General features: G+C 41.6%; 1 protein-coding gene across 2 annotated transcripts; it reads left to right on the forward strand.

Annotated features, from left to right (window-relative positions):
• The first annotated feature begins 3,238 nt into the window (after positions 1-3,238).
• On the forward strand, positions 3,239-16,539 carry si:ch211-247j9.1 (rho GTPase-activating protein 24). 2 transcript variants are annotated; one of them, XM_015944752.3, is made up of 2 exons: positions 3,239-4,254; positions 16,223-16,539. In XM_015944752.3, the coding sequence occupies exons 1-2, from the start codon at positions 3,398-3,400 to the stop codon at positions 16,458-16,460; spliced, it is 1,095 nt and encodes a 364-aa protein (XP_015800238.3). In that variant the 5' UTR covers positions 3,239-3,397; the 3' UTR covers positions 16,461-16,539. The 2 variants fall into 2 exon arrangements, with proteins under 2 accessions (XP_015800238.3, XP_054594996.1); XM_054739021.2 differs by lacking the exon at positions 16,223-16,539 and adding an exon at positions 11,661-11,793.
• Positions 16,540-17,425: the final 886 nt, after the last annotated feature.

Here is a 17,425-nt window from a genome sequence, read left to right on the forward strand (position 1 = left end):
TGGGGCTCCTGCGCTCTGGGGCAGCTCCTGGATCTCTGAGACTTGGAGCTCCTTCCTTCTCCTACGCATCTTTGGGGGGCAGATCTATGGCCCCTCACACTCTCTATTGGATGCTCATGTAGACAAACTTTACATATACAAGCACAGGTATGCACACAGGTGCTCACATGGTGCTCTCATAAGTATGGACTTGGGCACGTTCAACACATGTCTTAAGGCTGTGGTTGGCACTTAATGCACTGTGATTTATTATCATGATTGTTCAGTAAAACAATGCTGATTTTATATTTCCTCATCAGGTTGATGCAGTGATAGCTTGCTCCTGTTGTACTGCTGTGTGCCCCTTTTCTTTTTCTTTTTTTTTCTCTCTCCTTCTGCAAGTCTAGAAGTAGACTCTTGTTCATCATTGATTGTTTGTCTTTGAGGACCCCCCCCCCCCCCCCCTGTCTCTTCCTTTCTCTTTCACCTCTGTCTCCGTGTCTGGTCGGAATTACAAAGCATTCAAAAACAATAACAATAAAGTTTTAAGTATCAGGCGTGACATTAAAAGCAGAAGCTTTGATGATCCACCTGAGAGTAAATCTGTAAGGCTTGTCAACAACATCCAGACATTAATTCTGTTTGCTTCACAGCCAGACAGGACACGGTTAAAAAAAACTAACTAAATAAATAAATAAAAACTGATAAATCACCAGAGGGATCCAGTTTTAATGTTCTCATGTTATGATTTGTGTAGCCAACCAGAGGTTGACAAGTTGAGGAATGACAACTCAGAAACATGCCTTCTTTGATCCGGATGCTCTGATCTGGTGTAAAGGGCTATCTATGTGTCACGCGTTTGACTTAACTTTACTTTGTCCTTGTGTGAGTGCAAATGGTGATGACCTTGCCATATCAATCAATGTAATCACAAAATAATATTCATTTCAAACTTTAATCATTGACCACAGATTAATGAAACATTTCATTATACTATACTTATTATAAGTAGCTATAAACAAACGTTTATTTAATGATTATCTAGCTTATAAGTTTTAGAAGTTCATATTTAATTTAAGAAACCATTCTTTGATTTAGCAACTAATCCGAGCTGTGAGTGCTCCTTATTTGAAGGCATGAAGAATCCTATAGGACGATAAGGGAAGCTTGACCTTGAGGAGGGAACATCATTGTTGACAGTTTGTTGTGTTCAGAGATGCAGAGAGGCTCTGAGCTCCAGCTGATGGGATGAAGGCAGGTCGATTTAAAGCAGGGGTGTCAAACTCAAACTCACAAGGGGCCGAAATGAAACTCTGGGACGGAGTCGAGGGCCAAACTTAATATTTTTGAAAAAGTGACGGCAAATTTGCACATTTTCTTTATCAACATATATGCAATTTTGAACCTTTAAATTTGGAAACAAACATATTTCTGCATTAACACTGAATGTGGAATAACCAAAATACACACGAGCAAGTCAGTTTTAAATAAAAGGCATCAGTGGTATTCATTACTTGTGGTATAATCAGCATTTTTAAAATCTATTCAGGATTTTTGTTTTCTTGTTTATTCATTTTTCTTATTTTTTATTCTCCTTTTTTTCTCCTGTAATACGTGTCATCGCTGCTGTGACATCTAGCTTTCCCCACTGAGGAACAATAAAGGGATTTTCTATTCTATTCATCTATCTGCAGCCTTTCCACTTCCTGTTAGGTTAAATCTTTTCTCACGTGCCAACAACAAAATAAAAATATCATTTTATCTTAAATGAAAATGCAACATCTCACCTGTTAACTTTCATGTTTTGGAGCAGAAAAAGAGCATAAAACCAACATATTTAAAGCTCAGTTAGCTCCACTGGTTTACTGTGATGCTCACCTGTTCCAGCCAGATATCATGGGGTTGATCTGAGATGAGGAGGAGACTCCTGTTGTTTTGTTCATCTTCATCATAATAATGACAACATTAGATGACAACAGGTGCTCACATAAGTTTGTGCTGATGAACATGTCTGAGCAGCTTGACCACGTTGTTGTGTGTCGGGGAGGAAACACAACTACAGAAGCCACAGAGTCGTGCTGGTTTGAGCATGTCGCTGTTCGCTGGAGTTATATCAGCTCTGTCTGAACGTTAGTTGGAAAACTTTCTCTTTCAGTCGTGAACACATTACTGAGCGGCTAGAATGTCCGTTTCTGGGCTTCAACGTCAGAAAATAGCTGAGTGAACTCGGCGCTGAGTGAGAGGAGTGTTTAGTTTGTCTGAGACAGCGGAGCTGCAGACACTGGCAGCAGGCGCTGGAAAAACACAAAGGAGGGGGCTTCGTCGGCTCCGCGCTGACGCCGCAAAGCATCATGGGAGTTGAAGTCTTTGCGGTAAAATCGGCCAGCGGGCCAGTTTTAATATATTTTTGATATTTATCTCGCGGGCCACATAAGACCTTGACTCTGACATATGTGATTTAAAGGGAACACATGCAGTCTCATGTCTCCATTTTGACCAGATGTTGAAGGGTCAAACTGTACATAAAACTGACCATTGCTGGACATTACACTACCATCAGTAACAAGACTCCAACGTTACTTCACACCCCTTTTCCTCCTCTTCACTCCAGTGGAGCTGACCTTTATCCCATTTATCCCAATTCATGTCATGACATAACAGAACCCCATCATCTCCAAACCAGATACCATTCTTCCATGTGGCTCCCTGACCTCCAACACCACAGACAGGATCAGAGACCAGGGACAGCACTGGAGGAGTCCAGTCTACACTGGGAATGGACAGAATAGCAAAGTAACTATTAAAGCTCTTCTTTAAATGTTACAAGTTTAAGATGGTAAAAAAAAAACAACCTCAACTTTAAGCGTAAGATCAGTCAGATGGTACTGCACTAATATTGTTTGCAGATTCATTGGATGTGTTTCACAATTTGTTCTGTGGACCACCATCTATTTCTGTGGTCCAAGGTATGTGTGACTGTCTTTGGGAATGAAGGGGGCCGTCTTACATCCTGGCTCCGCCCCCAGAAGCTGCTAAAGTAACAGCTGATGTCAGTCCTGCTTAAAGACACACACACACACACACACACACACACACACACACACACACACACACACACACACACACACACACACACACACACACACACACACACACACACACACACACACACACACACACACACACACACACACACACACACACCCCAACCTATTCCAGCAGTGCAGGCACAGCAGAGAGCACTATCCAAAAGGAGGAGGAGGAGGAGGACTCCTGCTCCTTCCTCTCCTGGTCAGCTACACATCAACACATGAGAAGCTCCATGACACTAATCCAAACCCTGAAACCCAAGTGACCGCAGACAGAAAAGGGGAGGGTTATCTAAGGCTCCCTGCACGCCCATGTGCCTGCTCGGATCATGGAGCTGCACTGTCTTCCTACTGGGAGCCCCACAACAGCCAGCTCCTGCTCCACGGATCTCCTGTACGACAACTGCCCCCCCTTTGCCCAGCGAGACAAGGCCAGGGAGAAGGAAATAGAGATTAAAGTTGTGTGTCCTGTAGTAACCAGACCCTCGAAGCCCAGCAGCCCTCAGTCGGGTTTGGTCCCTGCTTTGGCTGAGGTTCAGACAGTGGTTGGTGGAGGAAGAGGGCTTGAACTCTGGCCAGATCACAGCTACTGCAGCTGCACAGGCGTCCTGGGAGGACAGGCCTGGGAGTCAGATCCAAGTTCGGGCATGAACAAAGTAAGAGGACAGCAGGGAGTCAAGTGGAGAGCAGAGGATGGAGCTTATCTAAGCCACAGCCCATCCCAGAGCGAGGAGCATCGAAGTGCTCTGTCTCTCTACGATAATCTGATGGATACTGGGTTAATTGGGAGTCTTCAGGAGGTCTCTGATATGGAAACAAGCCTTCAGGAATATGCCTACAGAGTTCCTGAAGAACTGATCCTAAATGATGCTGTAAGTATAGACAAGAGCCCCTGGTCTTCTTGTGAAGTCTTCCTCAATAAAGGTTGTTCCAGTAAGCAGGACTGGAACCCAGACCAGGACAAGGAGCAGGAACAGGATCCAGAGCTGGACTCTGGACCCTGTGAGTCTGTGCAGGAGGACCAGCTGAGCCAAACAGACTGCCTGTGGCCTCCTGTCAAGCACCCGAAGACGCCTCCTCCGGTTCCCCTCGCTGACCCATCAGCTAGTGCTCTACGGAGCCTCCTCACCGGCCTCCAACAGCAGATCATCAGGCAGAGGGAGGAGTACGAAGCCCGACTGGTCAGGTAATTAATTTTAATGTAAAGGGACAGTTAAGTTAAAGAACTATTTCAAATTATGTAAAACTTTGGAAACTCAAGAGTTATCCTGCCTGATTATCACTCTGTGTGTGTGTGTGTGTGTGTGTCTGTGCGTGTGTTAGATTGTGCTGTTTTAATTCCTCAGTTGACTCTCAGCTTCAACCCTATATCCTGTTTAGGTCACATGGTTGAATTTTCCCACACATCCCCAGAGGCGAGTGATTATATGGGATTAGATTTGTGCCAATAAGATCAAGGAAAAACACATTGGAGATCAAACAAATTTTAAGACATTGAACGAAAAAACATTAGTTTAGAAAGAAAAACTTACAATCCGAATCAAATTCTTAAAATGATCAAGAAAAACACTTTGATGGCCAAACAAAAATTAAGAAATTGATAGAACAAAAATATTGACTAAAGGAAAAAACATGTTTCGACTAAAGGAAAAAACATGTTTCGACTAAAGGAAAAAAGGTATTTCAAAAGTAAAACTTGCTATCTGAATCAACTTCTTAAAATGAGTAACAAAGGATGTTTTCTTTTTCTGTTTGCCTCTATGTGTTTTTGTTATCAGTTTCCTTTGTTTCATTCTCGCTGCTCACAGCTTTGCTCTCACTACCAGATTTGCACTTACACTTTCTGGCTTTCTCCTTTGCAATCCCTGAGTTTTTGGTTGCAATTCTGACACAACCCTTTCGGGTGGGTGGGACTTCTGAGAAGCCCTCTCCCATAGGACAGTGGCTTGAGTGACAGTTCAGTGACCCGGAAGTGATGTAGCCTCCGAGACATTTTTTTTCCACCTTGGTCAACAACATGAATTTTGAGCCCCAAACACATTATTTCTGCTGTCTGTGGTGTCTACTGAGGATCTAAAGTGAGTATTGATAATATATTTTATCTTTTCTTAGTTAATCTGTAAGTTAAGCCACTTTTTAAGTTGGTTTTAACCAGACGTTAGCTAACTAGCTAGCTGCTAAGCAAGCCATTGTGCTAGCCTCAGGACAATGGTCTATTGTTCCAGAGAGACGTATTAAAAACTCATCTTAACATATTCATTTTTATTCCATGTTACTTGGACGGGCTAAATAAGTTCATAGTTCTGCCTGCTCCATTTTCAGTGAAACGAATGGATTATATGATGCAACTCTGACTGAATAATTATCTAAGTGAGTAGGTTTACCTGCTCCCAACACACATGATTACTGGATGAACCACCTGTTCAGCAGCTCATCAGGCTCTGCAGCAGCCTGTTAATCACCAGCAGATTCAAACCAGGTGTGTTTAGGCAGAGAAATGACTAAAACTTGCTGAATAGCGGCCCTCCAGGACCAGAATTGCCCACCCCCGTCCTAAATGCATGGAATGGAAATAGTTAAAACACCAGAAACAGATGTGTGTGCATGGATTAACTTTAATGTTAGAAAAACAGACCCTCAGAAGTCAAATGTGATTTTAAATGTAACAAAGTATATGTGTGATGCATTCAATTGTAAAAAAACAAATGTGCATATTTAATGTGTTATTTATGTTTCGAAACAAATATTTGAATGGAATCACATGAACTATCAAAATTAAACAAATGAAATTAAACAATGCATCATGAATTCATTCACCCAGCTCCAGTTTAAGCATTTTGATTAGCGACACAGAGATATTTTGGCAAATATGTATAAAAGAAAAATAAATCACATCTGTGCCACAGGGTATTTAACACAGGTGTGTCTCTGTAGATGCGCTGCACAAACATGTCATCATTGGTACAAACAACAAAATCACACCACTCCATACCAGTGATCAGCAACTGCCCCTGCACTTGCGAATAATAAGAATGACTTTCCTTTAGTTTGTGCATGCAATGAATAACTGAGATGTAACTGCAGTCAATGTAACTTTGTGCATTTGGGCATTTCATTTCAACTAACCCAAATGGTGGCCTCTCATATGGGTCATACACTAGAGCCCATCAGGGGATGTACCCAGCCATGGTGCATCTGGATGAATTACCAGTCCACATTTTTGCAAGTTTAGGTTTTTAAGTTTTGCTTAGTCCTTCAAGGCATCCATCTCCAGGTCCAGTCCTCTCTTCATGAGTGCTGTTTGACGTTTCCTCGGATGATCCTCTCTGCCAGGTTTTCAGCTGTGGATGCACCTCTAACATGGCTTACCTCCCTAAAAGTGGAAGCTGTCACCCTCTCCTTCCTCAGTGAATGCCACTCAGGTGCTGCACTCTGGTTTCGTGTGGACTCTTCAGTGTTGTGTGACTGTGACTTTGTTACGGACAGTGATTGCAAATGCAGCTGTTCTTGTTCTGTTGGCACATATTTACAGTCCGTTGGCTTTAGGTGATAGTCTTCAAGTGGCACTTTTGGAAACAGTGGGGCATCCATGTGGGTGATAACGCAATCAGATGTAGGAGGTGGATGTTGGTAGGATAGAATGCTGCCAGCCTGTACTTTACCAAAGATGGAGTCCACAAGGGGTTTGTCAGGTGAGATATTCACTGAACAGATCAGTGGAAGAGAGTCAGGGTCAAAGTCAGTGTAGACAGCAGTCGGGTTGAGGGTTGCTGTCACATCCTGTCCTGTCTCCCCTTATGGTTTAGTCTAGTGTCTCTGTTAATTGCTCCCACCTGCCTCTCGTTTTCCAATCACCCAAGTTCCCAACCCTCTTGTATTTAAACCCCTTCAGTTCTTTGTCTCGTGTTGGATCATTGTTTCTATGTCCTGTGTGTTTCAGATTTAAGTTATTGTTAAACGTTCCTACCTGTCTGCCTGCCTTCCTCACCCCGTTTGCATCCTCACCTCATCTCCGCTTCGCTCACCGGCACGTTAGTGACAGTTGCTGGGTCTGGCAGCTCACCTCTGTAGCCTTTATAAAGTGCTGATCTGAAATATCAGAGCATAAGAAACCATTTTTACAACAGTCACTACATTTACATGCAGCCAATATTCGGGTTTTGATCGGGTTAAGGGCAGTATTCTCTCATTCTCATTCTCTCAATCCTCTCATTGTTATTATTATTGTCTTCCCAAACTATATTATTCACTGACAATGTTTGGTATTAAGTTCAATCATGGGGACCACCCCCCCCAGCCCCCCCCCCCCAAATCTGATCTGTGCTGTTCAGACTCAGATAAAATCAGATTTGATGCACTTTTGCCTGCAATGATATCCTCAGACACACAGCATTTTAATGCATTGTAAAATTACATTGTAACACTAGATGGAGCCACAACTAATGTGTTTGAGGCCTCGAGTCAGTGACTACGTTTACATGCAGCCAATATCCGGGTTATGATCGGGTTAAGGTCGGTATTCGGGTTTCTGGGTTGATTAGAATAACCTGTTTACAAGCATAAATAGAAAGAGTTACCCCTAACTTGCATAACCCGATTTAAATGCGGACATTGGGGTAGCGTCAGGACGTATGGACAACGTCAAGACGCAATATGCGTCATATTTCGCTGTCTCTGTACTTTCGGCCGTCAACAAAAGACATAATGTTCATACTTTTCTCCAGACCGATGAAGACAGAGGTTTCCTCGTCACTCCAAAAGTGTGGTGCTGTGCCGCGACTCGCCATGTTGCTCCCAACTTGTTGTTTACTTCCGGTGTTCTGGCGCATACAAGACGTCTCGCTACTCAAAAGACCAAGATTCCTTGCGAACAGAGCCTGCGCAGAACACACGCTTTGATGGGGATATCTCGATATGCGTTTACACGACCAAACATTCGGGTTAGAAAAGGGTTACCCCAGGTGTAGTAACCGGGTTTTTAAAAACCCGGTTATGAGCATATCCGGGTTTTTAGCTGTGTTTACATGGCCGTGCGGAACCGGGTTATGTGAATATTCGGGTTTTAAAAGGGTTACTGGCTGCATGTAAACACACTCAATGTATCGGCACAGTAGGGATTGGGAATGCTTTGAAGCGCTTCATGAGGCTTCAGTGGCACATCACTAGGTTTTCCATCAAAAGAAACGGTTAAATACTGGAATTATCCGTTCAACACGAACCCTGCTATTTAACTGTTTTACCTTCTTGTGAAGATTGTTGCAAAGAGAAAGATAAAACCTTCTAAACTCAATTAACACCAGAGCCATACGCACTGCGCTGTTACTGTAAATTAAGGAAAAAAATGAATAGATCGGATCTTTTTCTTATCTTTTCAATTGTTTAATGTAAGGTTTCGTTCAGTACAAAGTTTAATTACAACAATCCAAACGAGACAGAGCCAGGATTTGTGTTCTAAACAGTTTAAACAGGTTTTAAGAGACATTTGCGCGTTAAAAAAGCAGCTCCTGCTCAGACCGGTAGACCCGCCCACAACACCGCGGCTGCTGCGCTCCCAGTGTTTTCATTACTGTGGTAAACTGGTGATAATGGACCTTTGATGGGAAAAAGTTTGCAGACCCATGATCTACTCAAAAGACCAAGATCCCAACCAAATTATTTAAACATGCATTTCCTTTGGTCACTGCCCCCATTCTAGATATAATCAATCTATCCTTAGTAAATGGATATGTACCACAAGATTTTAAGGTTGCTGTAATCAAACCTTCACTTAAGAAGTCTTCTCTGGATCCAGATGACCCAATGAATTACAGACCAATATCTAACGTTCCATTTTTATCCAAAGTCCTGGAGAAAATAGTGGCCATCCAAGTATGTGAGCATTTAAACACTAATGCTCTGTTTGAGGAATTTCAGTCTGGTTTTAGAGAGTATCACAACACTGAAACTGCATTAGTGAGAGTTACAAATGATATTCTCATGGCCTCAGGTAAGAATCTTGTGTCTGTTCTAGTCTTGTTAGATCTCAGTGCTGCCTTTGACACAGTTGATCACAATGTTCTTTTAGAAAGACTTGAACATGTTGTAGGGATCAAAGGAGCAGCGTTAGGCTGGTTTAAATCCTACCTGTCTGACAGATTTCATTTTGTAAATGTACATGACAAATCGTCTTCATACTCCAGGGTTACTTGCGGAGTACCACAGGGTTCAGTGCTTGGACCAATTATTTTTACTCTATATATGCTCCCAATTGGTAAAATCATTAGACAGCATGGGATAAACTTCCACTGTTGTACCGACAATACTCAGTTATATTTATCCATTAACCCTGATGAACCTAATCGGTTGGGTAGATTACAGGCTTGTCTTGAGGACATAAAAAATTGGATGACTCTAAACTTTTTGCTTTTAAATCAAGACAAGACGGAAGTTCTCATCTTTGGACCAGAAATCCAGAAAAGGAAATTGCTTAGCCAATCACCTGACCTGAATGGCATTACATTAATCTCCGAGCACAAAGTAAGGAACCTTGGTGTTATCTTTGATCAGGACATGTCATTCAAATCCCAGGTTTCACAAGTTTGTCGGATTTCCTTTTTCCACCTTCGGAATATTGCTAAGATTAGAAGCATACTTTCCAGGAGTGATGCTGAAAAACTAGTTCATGCATTTATTACATCAAGACTGGATTACTGTAATTCATTACTCTCAGGAAGTCCACAGAATGTAGTTAAAAGTCTTCAGCTTGTCCAAAATGCTGCAGCTAGAGTTCTGATGAGAATTAAAAAGAGAGATCATATCTCTCCTGTCTTAGCTTCCCTACATTGGCTACCTGTTAAATTCAGAATAGATTTTAAGATCCTTCTTCTCACATACAAAGCTCTTAATAATCAAGCTCCATCATACATCAGTGATCTGATTGTTCCATATGTTCCTAACCGAGCACTTCGCTCTCAGACTGCAGGTCTACTGGTGGTTCCCAGAATATCTAAAATCAGGATGGGAGGCAGATCTTTTAGTTATCAGGCTCCTCTCCTGTGGAACCAGCTCCCAGCTTTAGTCCGTGAGGCAGACACTTTGTCTACTTTTAAGAATAGGCTTAAAACATTTTTATTTGATAGGGCCTATGGCTAAAATCTGATGTTAGCCTAAATCTGGACAAGTGGGGGATTACAGGGAGGTGGAGTGTACAGTCGGTAAAGACGACTCTCCCTTGCCCTGACTCCAACATGCCTCCATCTAAATAGGATAGATTATCCAGAGTTATCTCTGTAGTTATGCTGATATAGGCTTAGACTGCTGGAGGATACACTGACCACTTTTCACACTCTACTGCTTTCTTCTACAGTGTGCTCTTAAACTGTACTATTTTCTGCAATTTCAGCTGTTAACTTTATTTTCTCTGTAAGTGTTTTTCTCCCCAGAAGAAGCTACAACGATGTTCTGCTGAGCTGTGGTGGCCTCATGGAGGGGGCCATCGACTAGCACACTGCTGCTAACCACTAAAACATTATCCCTCTCCTGATAATAACTTTTTGCTTTCCTTGACGTTGGATGTGCTACTACTAGTTTATCCATTTAATTATAGATCCACTAGGATAAATACAATAAAATTTATCTTTCACCAAATAGAATATTTACTAAGACATCACAATATAACTATAGACACATTACTTGTGTGTCTGTGTGTGTGTGTGTGTGTGCGTGCGTGTCTGTCTGTCTGTCTGCTCTGTCTTCTTGATCCCCAGTGAGTCGTGGAGGATGGCTGCTTATACTGAGCCAGGATTCTCTGGAGGTTTCTTCCTGTTAAAAGGGAGTTTTCCTCTCCACTGTCACTTTATGCTTGCTTAGTATGATGATTGCTGTATAGTCACTGACACTAGTCAGTGACTTGATGCAATTTGCTGGGTTCCTTATACAGGAAACATTATTTTGATTGGCTTAATGAACTGACCTGAATTGGAATGTTTATTATGTGAAGTGCCTTGAGACGACTCTTGTCGTGATTTGACGCTATATAAATAAACTTGAATTGAATTGTGAATAGAACATGCGCAGAGCGCACCTTATGAAAGGGTTATCCCGATAGACGTTTACATGACCTGATATTCAGGTTAGAAAAGGGTTACCCCAGGGGTAATAACCCAGTTTTTGCTGGTGTTTACATGGCCTTGTGGAACCATGTTGTTGAGGGTATGCCCTCGTGAGAAATTGCTGCGGTAATTTTCTCCAAAAGACTGTGCTAAATTGCTCTGAAAAAGCAAATAATCACATCAGCGCCAAGAAACTTCATTTCCCATGATGCTTTGCACACGGAAGAAATGTGATGACGTCACCGCCAAGGCTGAGCAGGGGTTCTGTACATGCGCAGAACCACTACAACAACAACCAGCTGGAGGTTATAAATCTCAGCGAAAAACGAAACTTAACTGTTCTCATGTCCAGTTCGCTGGCTGTAAAGAACGCTCGTTGCACGCTCCGATCAAAGTGAGCAGATCAAACACCGAACCGCTGGAAAGCAGCTCCAGCTCCATCCAGCTCACGCTGTAAGTCATCACATCAGCACAAAAAGAAACTTCGCTCTTTCTCTTCCAGCCCAGTGGGAGACCCTCGTGAGTGAACAACGGAGGAAATCACATCTGATCAGGGAACACAAGGGACGCCTTGCTTTGCTCCGGAACAGCTGTTATCTCCTGCAAGTTTTTATTTCATTTAAACTTTTACCTTTTCTCGTCTCTTATAGTTCACAATAAGCAATTACACCGCTATTGCTTCAAATTATCAGACGGTTTTTCTCTTTCTCCGTGACCAAATACGCATATATCTATCGTGAAGTAAGGTCCGTTTATTGTTTATTTGATCTGGTATTGTCGGTAAGCTGTGGCCAGGCTGCCGACTCTGTTTAGATTAAATAATTTACGAGTGACCTTTGTTGTTTAAGAGTCTAAACTTTTGAAGTGTTAAAGTTAGATTACTGTGATTTTTAAGCCACTAATTGAAAGTTGAGAACTGGACACTAAGTTCTCCTGTGTATGCGAGAGGGAGGGGGAGAGCCCCACACACACTTACAGCTCATTCCTCCAGCCTTATCAGACACACACACTCACAAGCACGCGCACACCTGCTCCGGGAAAACAAAGCTTTCATTGATTTCATACACACACACACACACTCACACACACACACTCATACGTGTTTTTTTTTTTTGTGTTTGTGGGGACTCACCACTGAAACAAATCCATCATGTGGGGTCATCCTCCATTTTACACACATTTTCAATTATACCATTGTTTTACATTATTAATCTCCTTGTTTAATTAAATGTTATAAAATTCAGATTTTTGTCTCAAGCGACTTCTTGTGTTGACTAGAAATCTCTGCTCCTAGGATTCACATCTTTAAGATAGACTGATAAGAGTTTTGGATTCAATTTTTCCCCGGTTAAAGGGGATGGTGCCCCGTAGATACTTAATTGTATCTTAATTAATTAATAACTCGTGTAAATATTCCCATATTTACAGAATTTACTGAAGAATCCAAAAGTAAGTAGAAGCTTACTAATTATTTGCTACCTAATAACCCCAACAATGTTATTTGTAATAACCCGGTTTTGAATGGGTTATTGGCTGCATGTAAACACAGTTTGCTTATCTAACTCCACTTGATGAAGTAGCACCTGGTTTGGGTTTCACTACCACCATGGGATCTACTGGTCCTGGTTTCACACCCTATTTAGTGTTGGATAGAAGCAGAAGCAGAATAAGTTTCCTTGTTATGCAATCAAGGGATTTTCTCTTGGTTCCACACACTCACATCACACAACTAATCAAAATTATAGCTAAGTAAATTTGGGTAAAAAAATTAGCTTTACACGTTTTATCATGTCTCTTAACCACATTGTAACATAGCATTACTTTCAGATATTCTAATTTTATATACAAACCATTGTTCGAGGTTTGTGCCACTTCTGTTCTGTCTCGGTGCATGAAAGGACAGGAGGAACAGCAGACATCCCACACTCTGAATAATGGGCTGTCTGGTAAAGCAATGCAACCAAATGGTCACAGAGCCCAATTCCAGCCACACAGGAGCATGAGCTGGTAACCAGCACAACTGGATCAGAATCACATAAAGTAATCTGAAATACACACAAACAAATACTGTCAATGAACTTAAAATAACTCATTATGTACATATACGAATGAACAATAAAGCTAGAAAATAAAAAGATGACAGACAGATTTGAGGTAGAACATAAGCAGCTGAAAAGCTGAGTGAATGGATGGTCATTGCTCTATTTTTTATAAAATATTTATTTTCATTTAACAGATAATATAATCGTTTAACTTTGATTTTAGTTGCATGCACTGACTTTAAACCATCAGAACCTTTTCACTCAGCTACTGCAACACTGCATAACCACCGTTTCAGCTGGGATTTATTTTCAGGCTCAAGTCTATTATCAATATTTATGTATCATATTTTATAATTCTCAACATATATCCATTATTTGCTAAGATAAGCAACTTATCACACCTTTTGTCCAAGCTGAAACATGGTATAACAGTGAAAATCAGAACATGTTCAACAATCTTCACGGTGGCACAGGAGTTAAGAGCCCGCCTCGCAATCGGAAGGTCGCAGGTTCGAGACCCGCTCAGTCTGTCGCTGTCGTTGTGTCCTTGGGCAAGACACTTAACCCACATTGCCTGCTGGTGGTGGTCGGAGGGACCGGTGGCGCCAGTGCTCGGCAGCCTCGCCTCTGTCAGTGCGCCCCAGGGCAGCTGTGGCTACATTGTAGCTCATCCCCACCAGTGTGTGAATGTGTGTGTGAATGGGTGAATGACTGATTGTGTTGTAAAGCGCCTTGGGGGGTTTCAGGACTCTAGAAGGCGCTATATCAAATACAGGCCATTTACCATTTACCATTTTACCACTGCAAAGCCTACTCTCAGCTGGTGTGGTTTGGCTGCTTTCTTCATGGACCGATAGCAGTGAGCTCTAACCGAGATCTCACTGGTGGCCCGGTTTCTCACTGACATTTGAAAAAAAAAAGTACAAAAATATTAACTGGGGACATCGTTTTTATGTTTATTTAGAAGATAGCCCAAGACACAGGAGGTCTTAACTTAGCATACGGAGGATACACATGCATTAGTCAGCTAGCAAGTAGCTAGTTTTCGCTAGCTTTAGCAACTTACCTTCATAAATGCAGAGATACGAGGACACATAAAACCTAAAACCTTTCTCCAGTTTACTTTGCGGTGTTGTACTGCATCCTCATACAATTCTCCGCACATCGTTTACTGTAAATCGTGGTAATTCCAACAAACATTGAGTGAACTGCAAAGTATCTGCCATTACACCGGCTTATTCTCCTGACCGGAAGTGAGGGTGCGGCCTTATGTAAAACACGGAAATGACTCGTGCATAGAGCCTATTGCAACCAAAAACTCAGGGATTGCAAAGGAGAAAGCCAGAAAGTGTAAGTGCAAATCTGGTAGTGAGAGCAAAGCTCTGTGAGCAGTGAGAATGAAACTAAGGAAACTGATAACAAAAACACATAGAGGCAAACAGAAAAAGGAAACATTCTTTGTAACTCATTTTAAGAAGTTGATTCAGATAGTAAGTTTTACTTTTGAAACATGTTTTTTCCTTTAGTCAATATTTTTGTTCTATCAATTTCTTAATTTTTGTTTGACCATCAAAGTGTTTTTCTTGATCATTTTAAGAATCTGATTCAGATTGTAAGTTTTTCTTTTGAAACAATTTTTTTTCTCTCAATGTCTTAATATTTGTTTGATCTTCAAAGTGCTTTTCTTGATCCTATTGGCACAAATCTAATCCGATATGATTATCTTAAAACACAGATCGTATTAAAAGTTGAAGCATTTCTCCACTGATTTTTCGAGCAAACAGCTGGTTGGTGCGAGGCGTGGGGAGAGAAAGCTCAGCTGACATATAGAAAACAGCTCTCGACACTGGAAAGAGAGCTAATTTAAGGGTCCATGCTGCTGACCTAGACACAACACATACCCCATTTATTACTGATATAGATAGAGCATGTCTCAGAGTAAGGTCACACGTTGGGTCTCGCTAGTGAGGACAAGGAGGGTTTGGTTTGACACAGACCAGGGAGAAGAGAGGTAGATGCACTGCTGAAAAATGTAATCATATTCATAAATTAGAAATTATAACCAAAAGATGATTCCAGTTAAACAAGCGGAGAAGCTTTTTGACCTGCAAAAGGGAAGAAGGCAGGGATCTAAAAACAAGACAAGTGGGTGAAAGTGTAATCGGGGGTTTAATTTAGTCCCTCTGCTGTACAATCTTTATAGCATCACTATTTCAAATCTGATCTTTGGTTTCCTGTCATGAACTTGGCTTTTAGCAGAGTTCATGTGTTTCCAACTGACTGCTCCATCCATTCAGACCAGTTCTGGTGTTTTTGAGATCCTCCTCCTGGTAGAGTTGATAATTTGTGTTAAAGGTAACATGTAGAGGCCATGCTGTTTCCTTCTATCCACATCATGATGTTACCACCACCATGTCCAACAGTCAGTACGATGTTCTCACCTTCAAACATAACTTTAGTCTCAGTGTGGCCCTAGAGTTGACTCATCTGTGCAGTAAACGTTTCTCCAGGAGACATGTGACTTGTCTTTTTTGGTTGGGTTTGAAGGTGCCTCTTTTATTTCCTGGGCTCCTATCGTGACTCAGTAGTTTCTATTTGACGTTGATGCATGAGTTTTGTTTAATCAAATGATAAAATAATTGTTATACCAACAAAGAGAAGCTGCAATGCTGTCAGTCGTGATCACTAATCAGACCTTGGTGAACTTTGACCTTGTCAAGACACCACCAGTACCTATTATCAAAGAATGGACATAAATTTGAGCATGTTTATGTACAATATGACCACGGAAGAGAAAATCCACCCAGAAACTCAAATGTATGCACCTCAATTTTCCTTTTGACTGATCTTGGAAGTTGACTATAAAAAAGGAAAATTAAAAAGTCATCAAAAGCTACACATTAATGAAATTCACATCCCAAATAAGTGCATTTAATCTCTAACCGTGAACATTTACTCATTGGTAGATTTGGACACCAAACTTTGAACTTCAGTCTGCTCTTTCTCCCGTCTTTGTCATCAGCCTGGAGCAAAGAAACGAAGAGCTGCAGGTAGAGGTTGTCCACCTGAAGACAAACCTCTCGCAGCAGCAACACTGGTACCAGGTGGTCCAGGCCAAGATTGTGGAGTCTGAGAGGGCCCGCGCTGCGGCTGAGCTCCGAAACACCACGCTGCAAAAGGAGATGGAGCAGTTCTTCGACACCTTTGGAGAACTCAACAATGAGGCGAAGAAGACAGAATATATCGTCAAGAGCTTTTGAGATTAGTCTTAAATTCTAGCATGTCACCAAATGAATCTTTCTTTTTTAAACTGTCTCATAAAGAATTAAACCAACAGTCTCACTGAAGTCCACTTTATTAGTCTGAGTAGGGGTGAAAGACTGGGGGATGATAGTATTGTTGTCATGGCGATCACACCGGACATCTCTGAGCTTTTGGAGAACTTGGCCACTCATCAAATTATTTAAGGCTTAACAGAAAGAATAAAGTCATGGTTGTGTACAACATGATGCACGAGTCCTTGTGACTCCGTTGTGTCGCGTCTCTGTTCAGTCACTGAAAAAAGCAGCTCTGTAGTCCGCTCCAAAGGTTCTTCCACAGTCGTCATCCAGACTCTTTGTGTACAGAGCGACCGCCGTCTCAAAGGTACATTTTGATATCACAAAGAAACAAAGAATTACAATTCAGGAAAAAAGTAAAAACAAGAATTTGCAGTCAAGCTCTCGGAACCACAAAGCATGAAAGTAAATCGGACCTGAATGTGTTCACTGATCCGTTTTCCTTATAGGTGCCATGCCTTCATGCAGGTGGAACATGATTCTGGTCATCTACGTGTTCTTAGATGTTATGATTTATTTTTTCCAGCACTAAAGGGAATGATTTAGAGAAGAGTGGCCCATGCTTTAATTCATCCATTAAATGCTTTAACAGGAAGCCTCTATGTTTCTTGGGCTTCAGTGTGGTTTGTGTGCAAAATTTAGCATGAGAAAATCAAAAAATAAATACATGTCAAAAAGTTATGCCTCATTTAGATTTACAGGTTTAGGATCAGGTGACAGGTGGTACCGTAAGGTTTCTACCTGCGAAGAGGACGGGCGCACCTGTTCTGGCTCTTTAACTTGTATGACGTCATTACATACAGTACGTCATATCACACAGAAGCCACAGCACCTCCTAGCTGTTGGGAGTAAAAGCTCATAATCCACATCACACAAGCCAGTTTATA

The sequence above is a fragment of the Nothobranchius furzeri genome, chromosome 1 (assembly GCF_043380555.1).
Source record: "Nothobranchius furzeri strain GRZ-AD chromosome 1, NfurGRZ-RIMD1, whole genome shotgun sequence".
Lineage (NCBI taxonomy): Eukaryota > Metazoa > Chordata > Actinopteri > Cyprinodontiformes > Nothobranchiidae > Nothobranchius > Nothobranchius furzeri.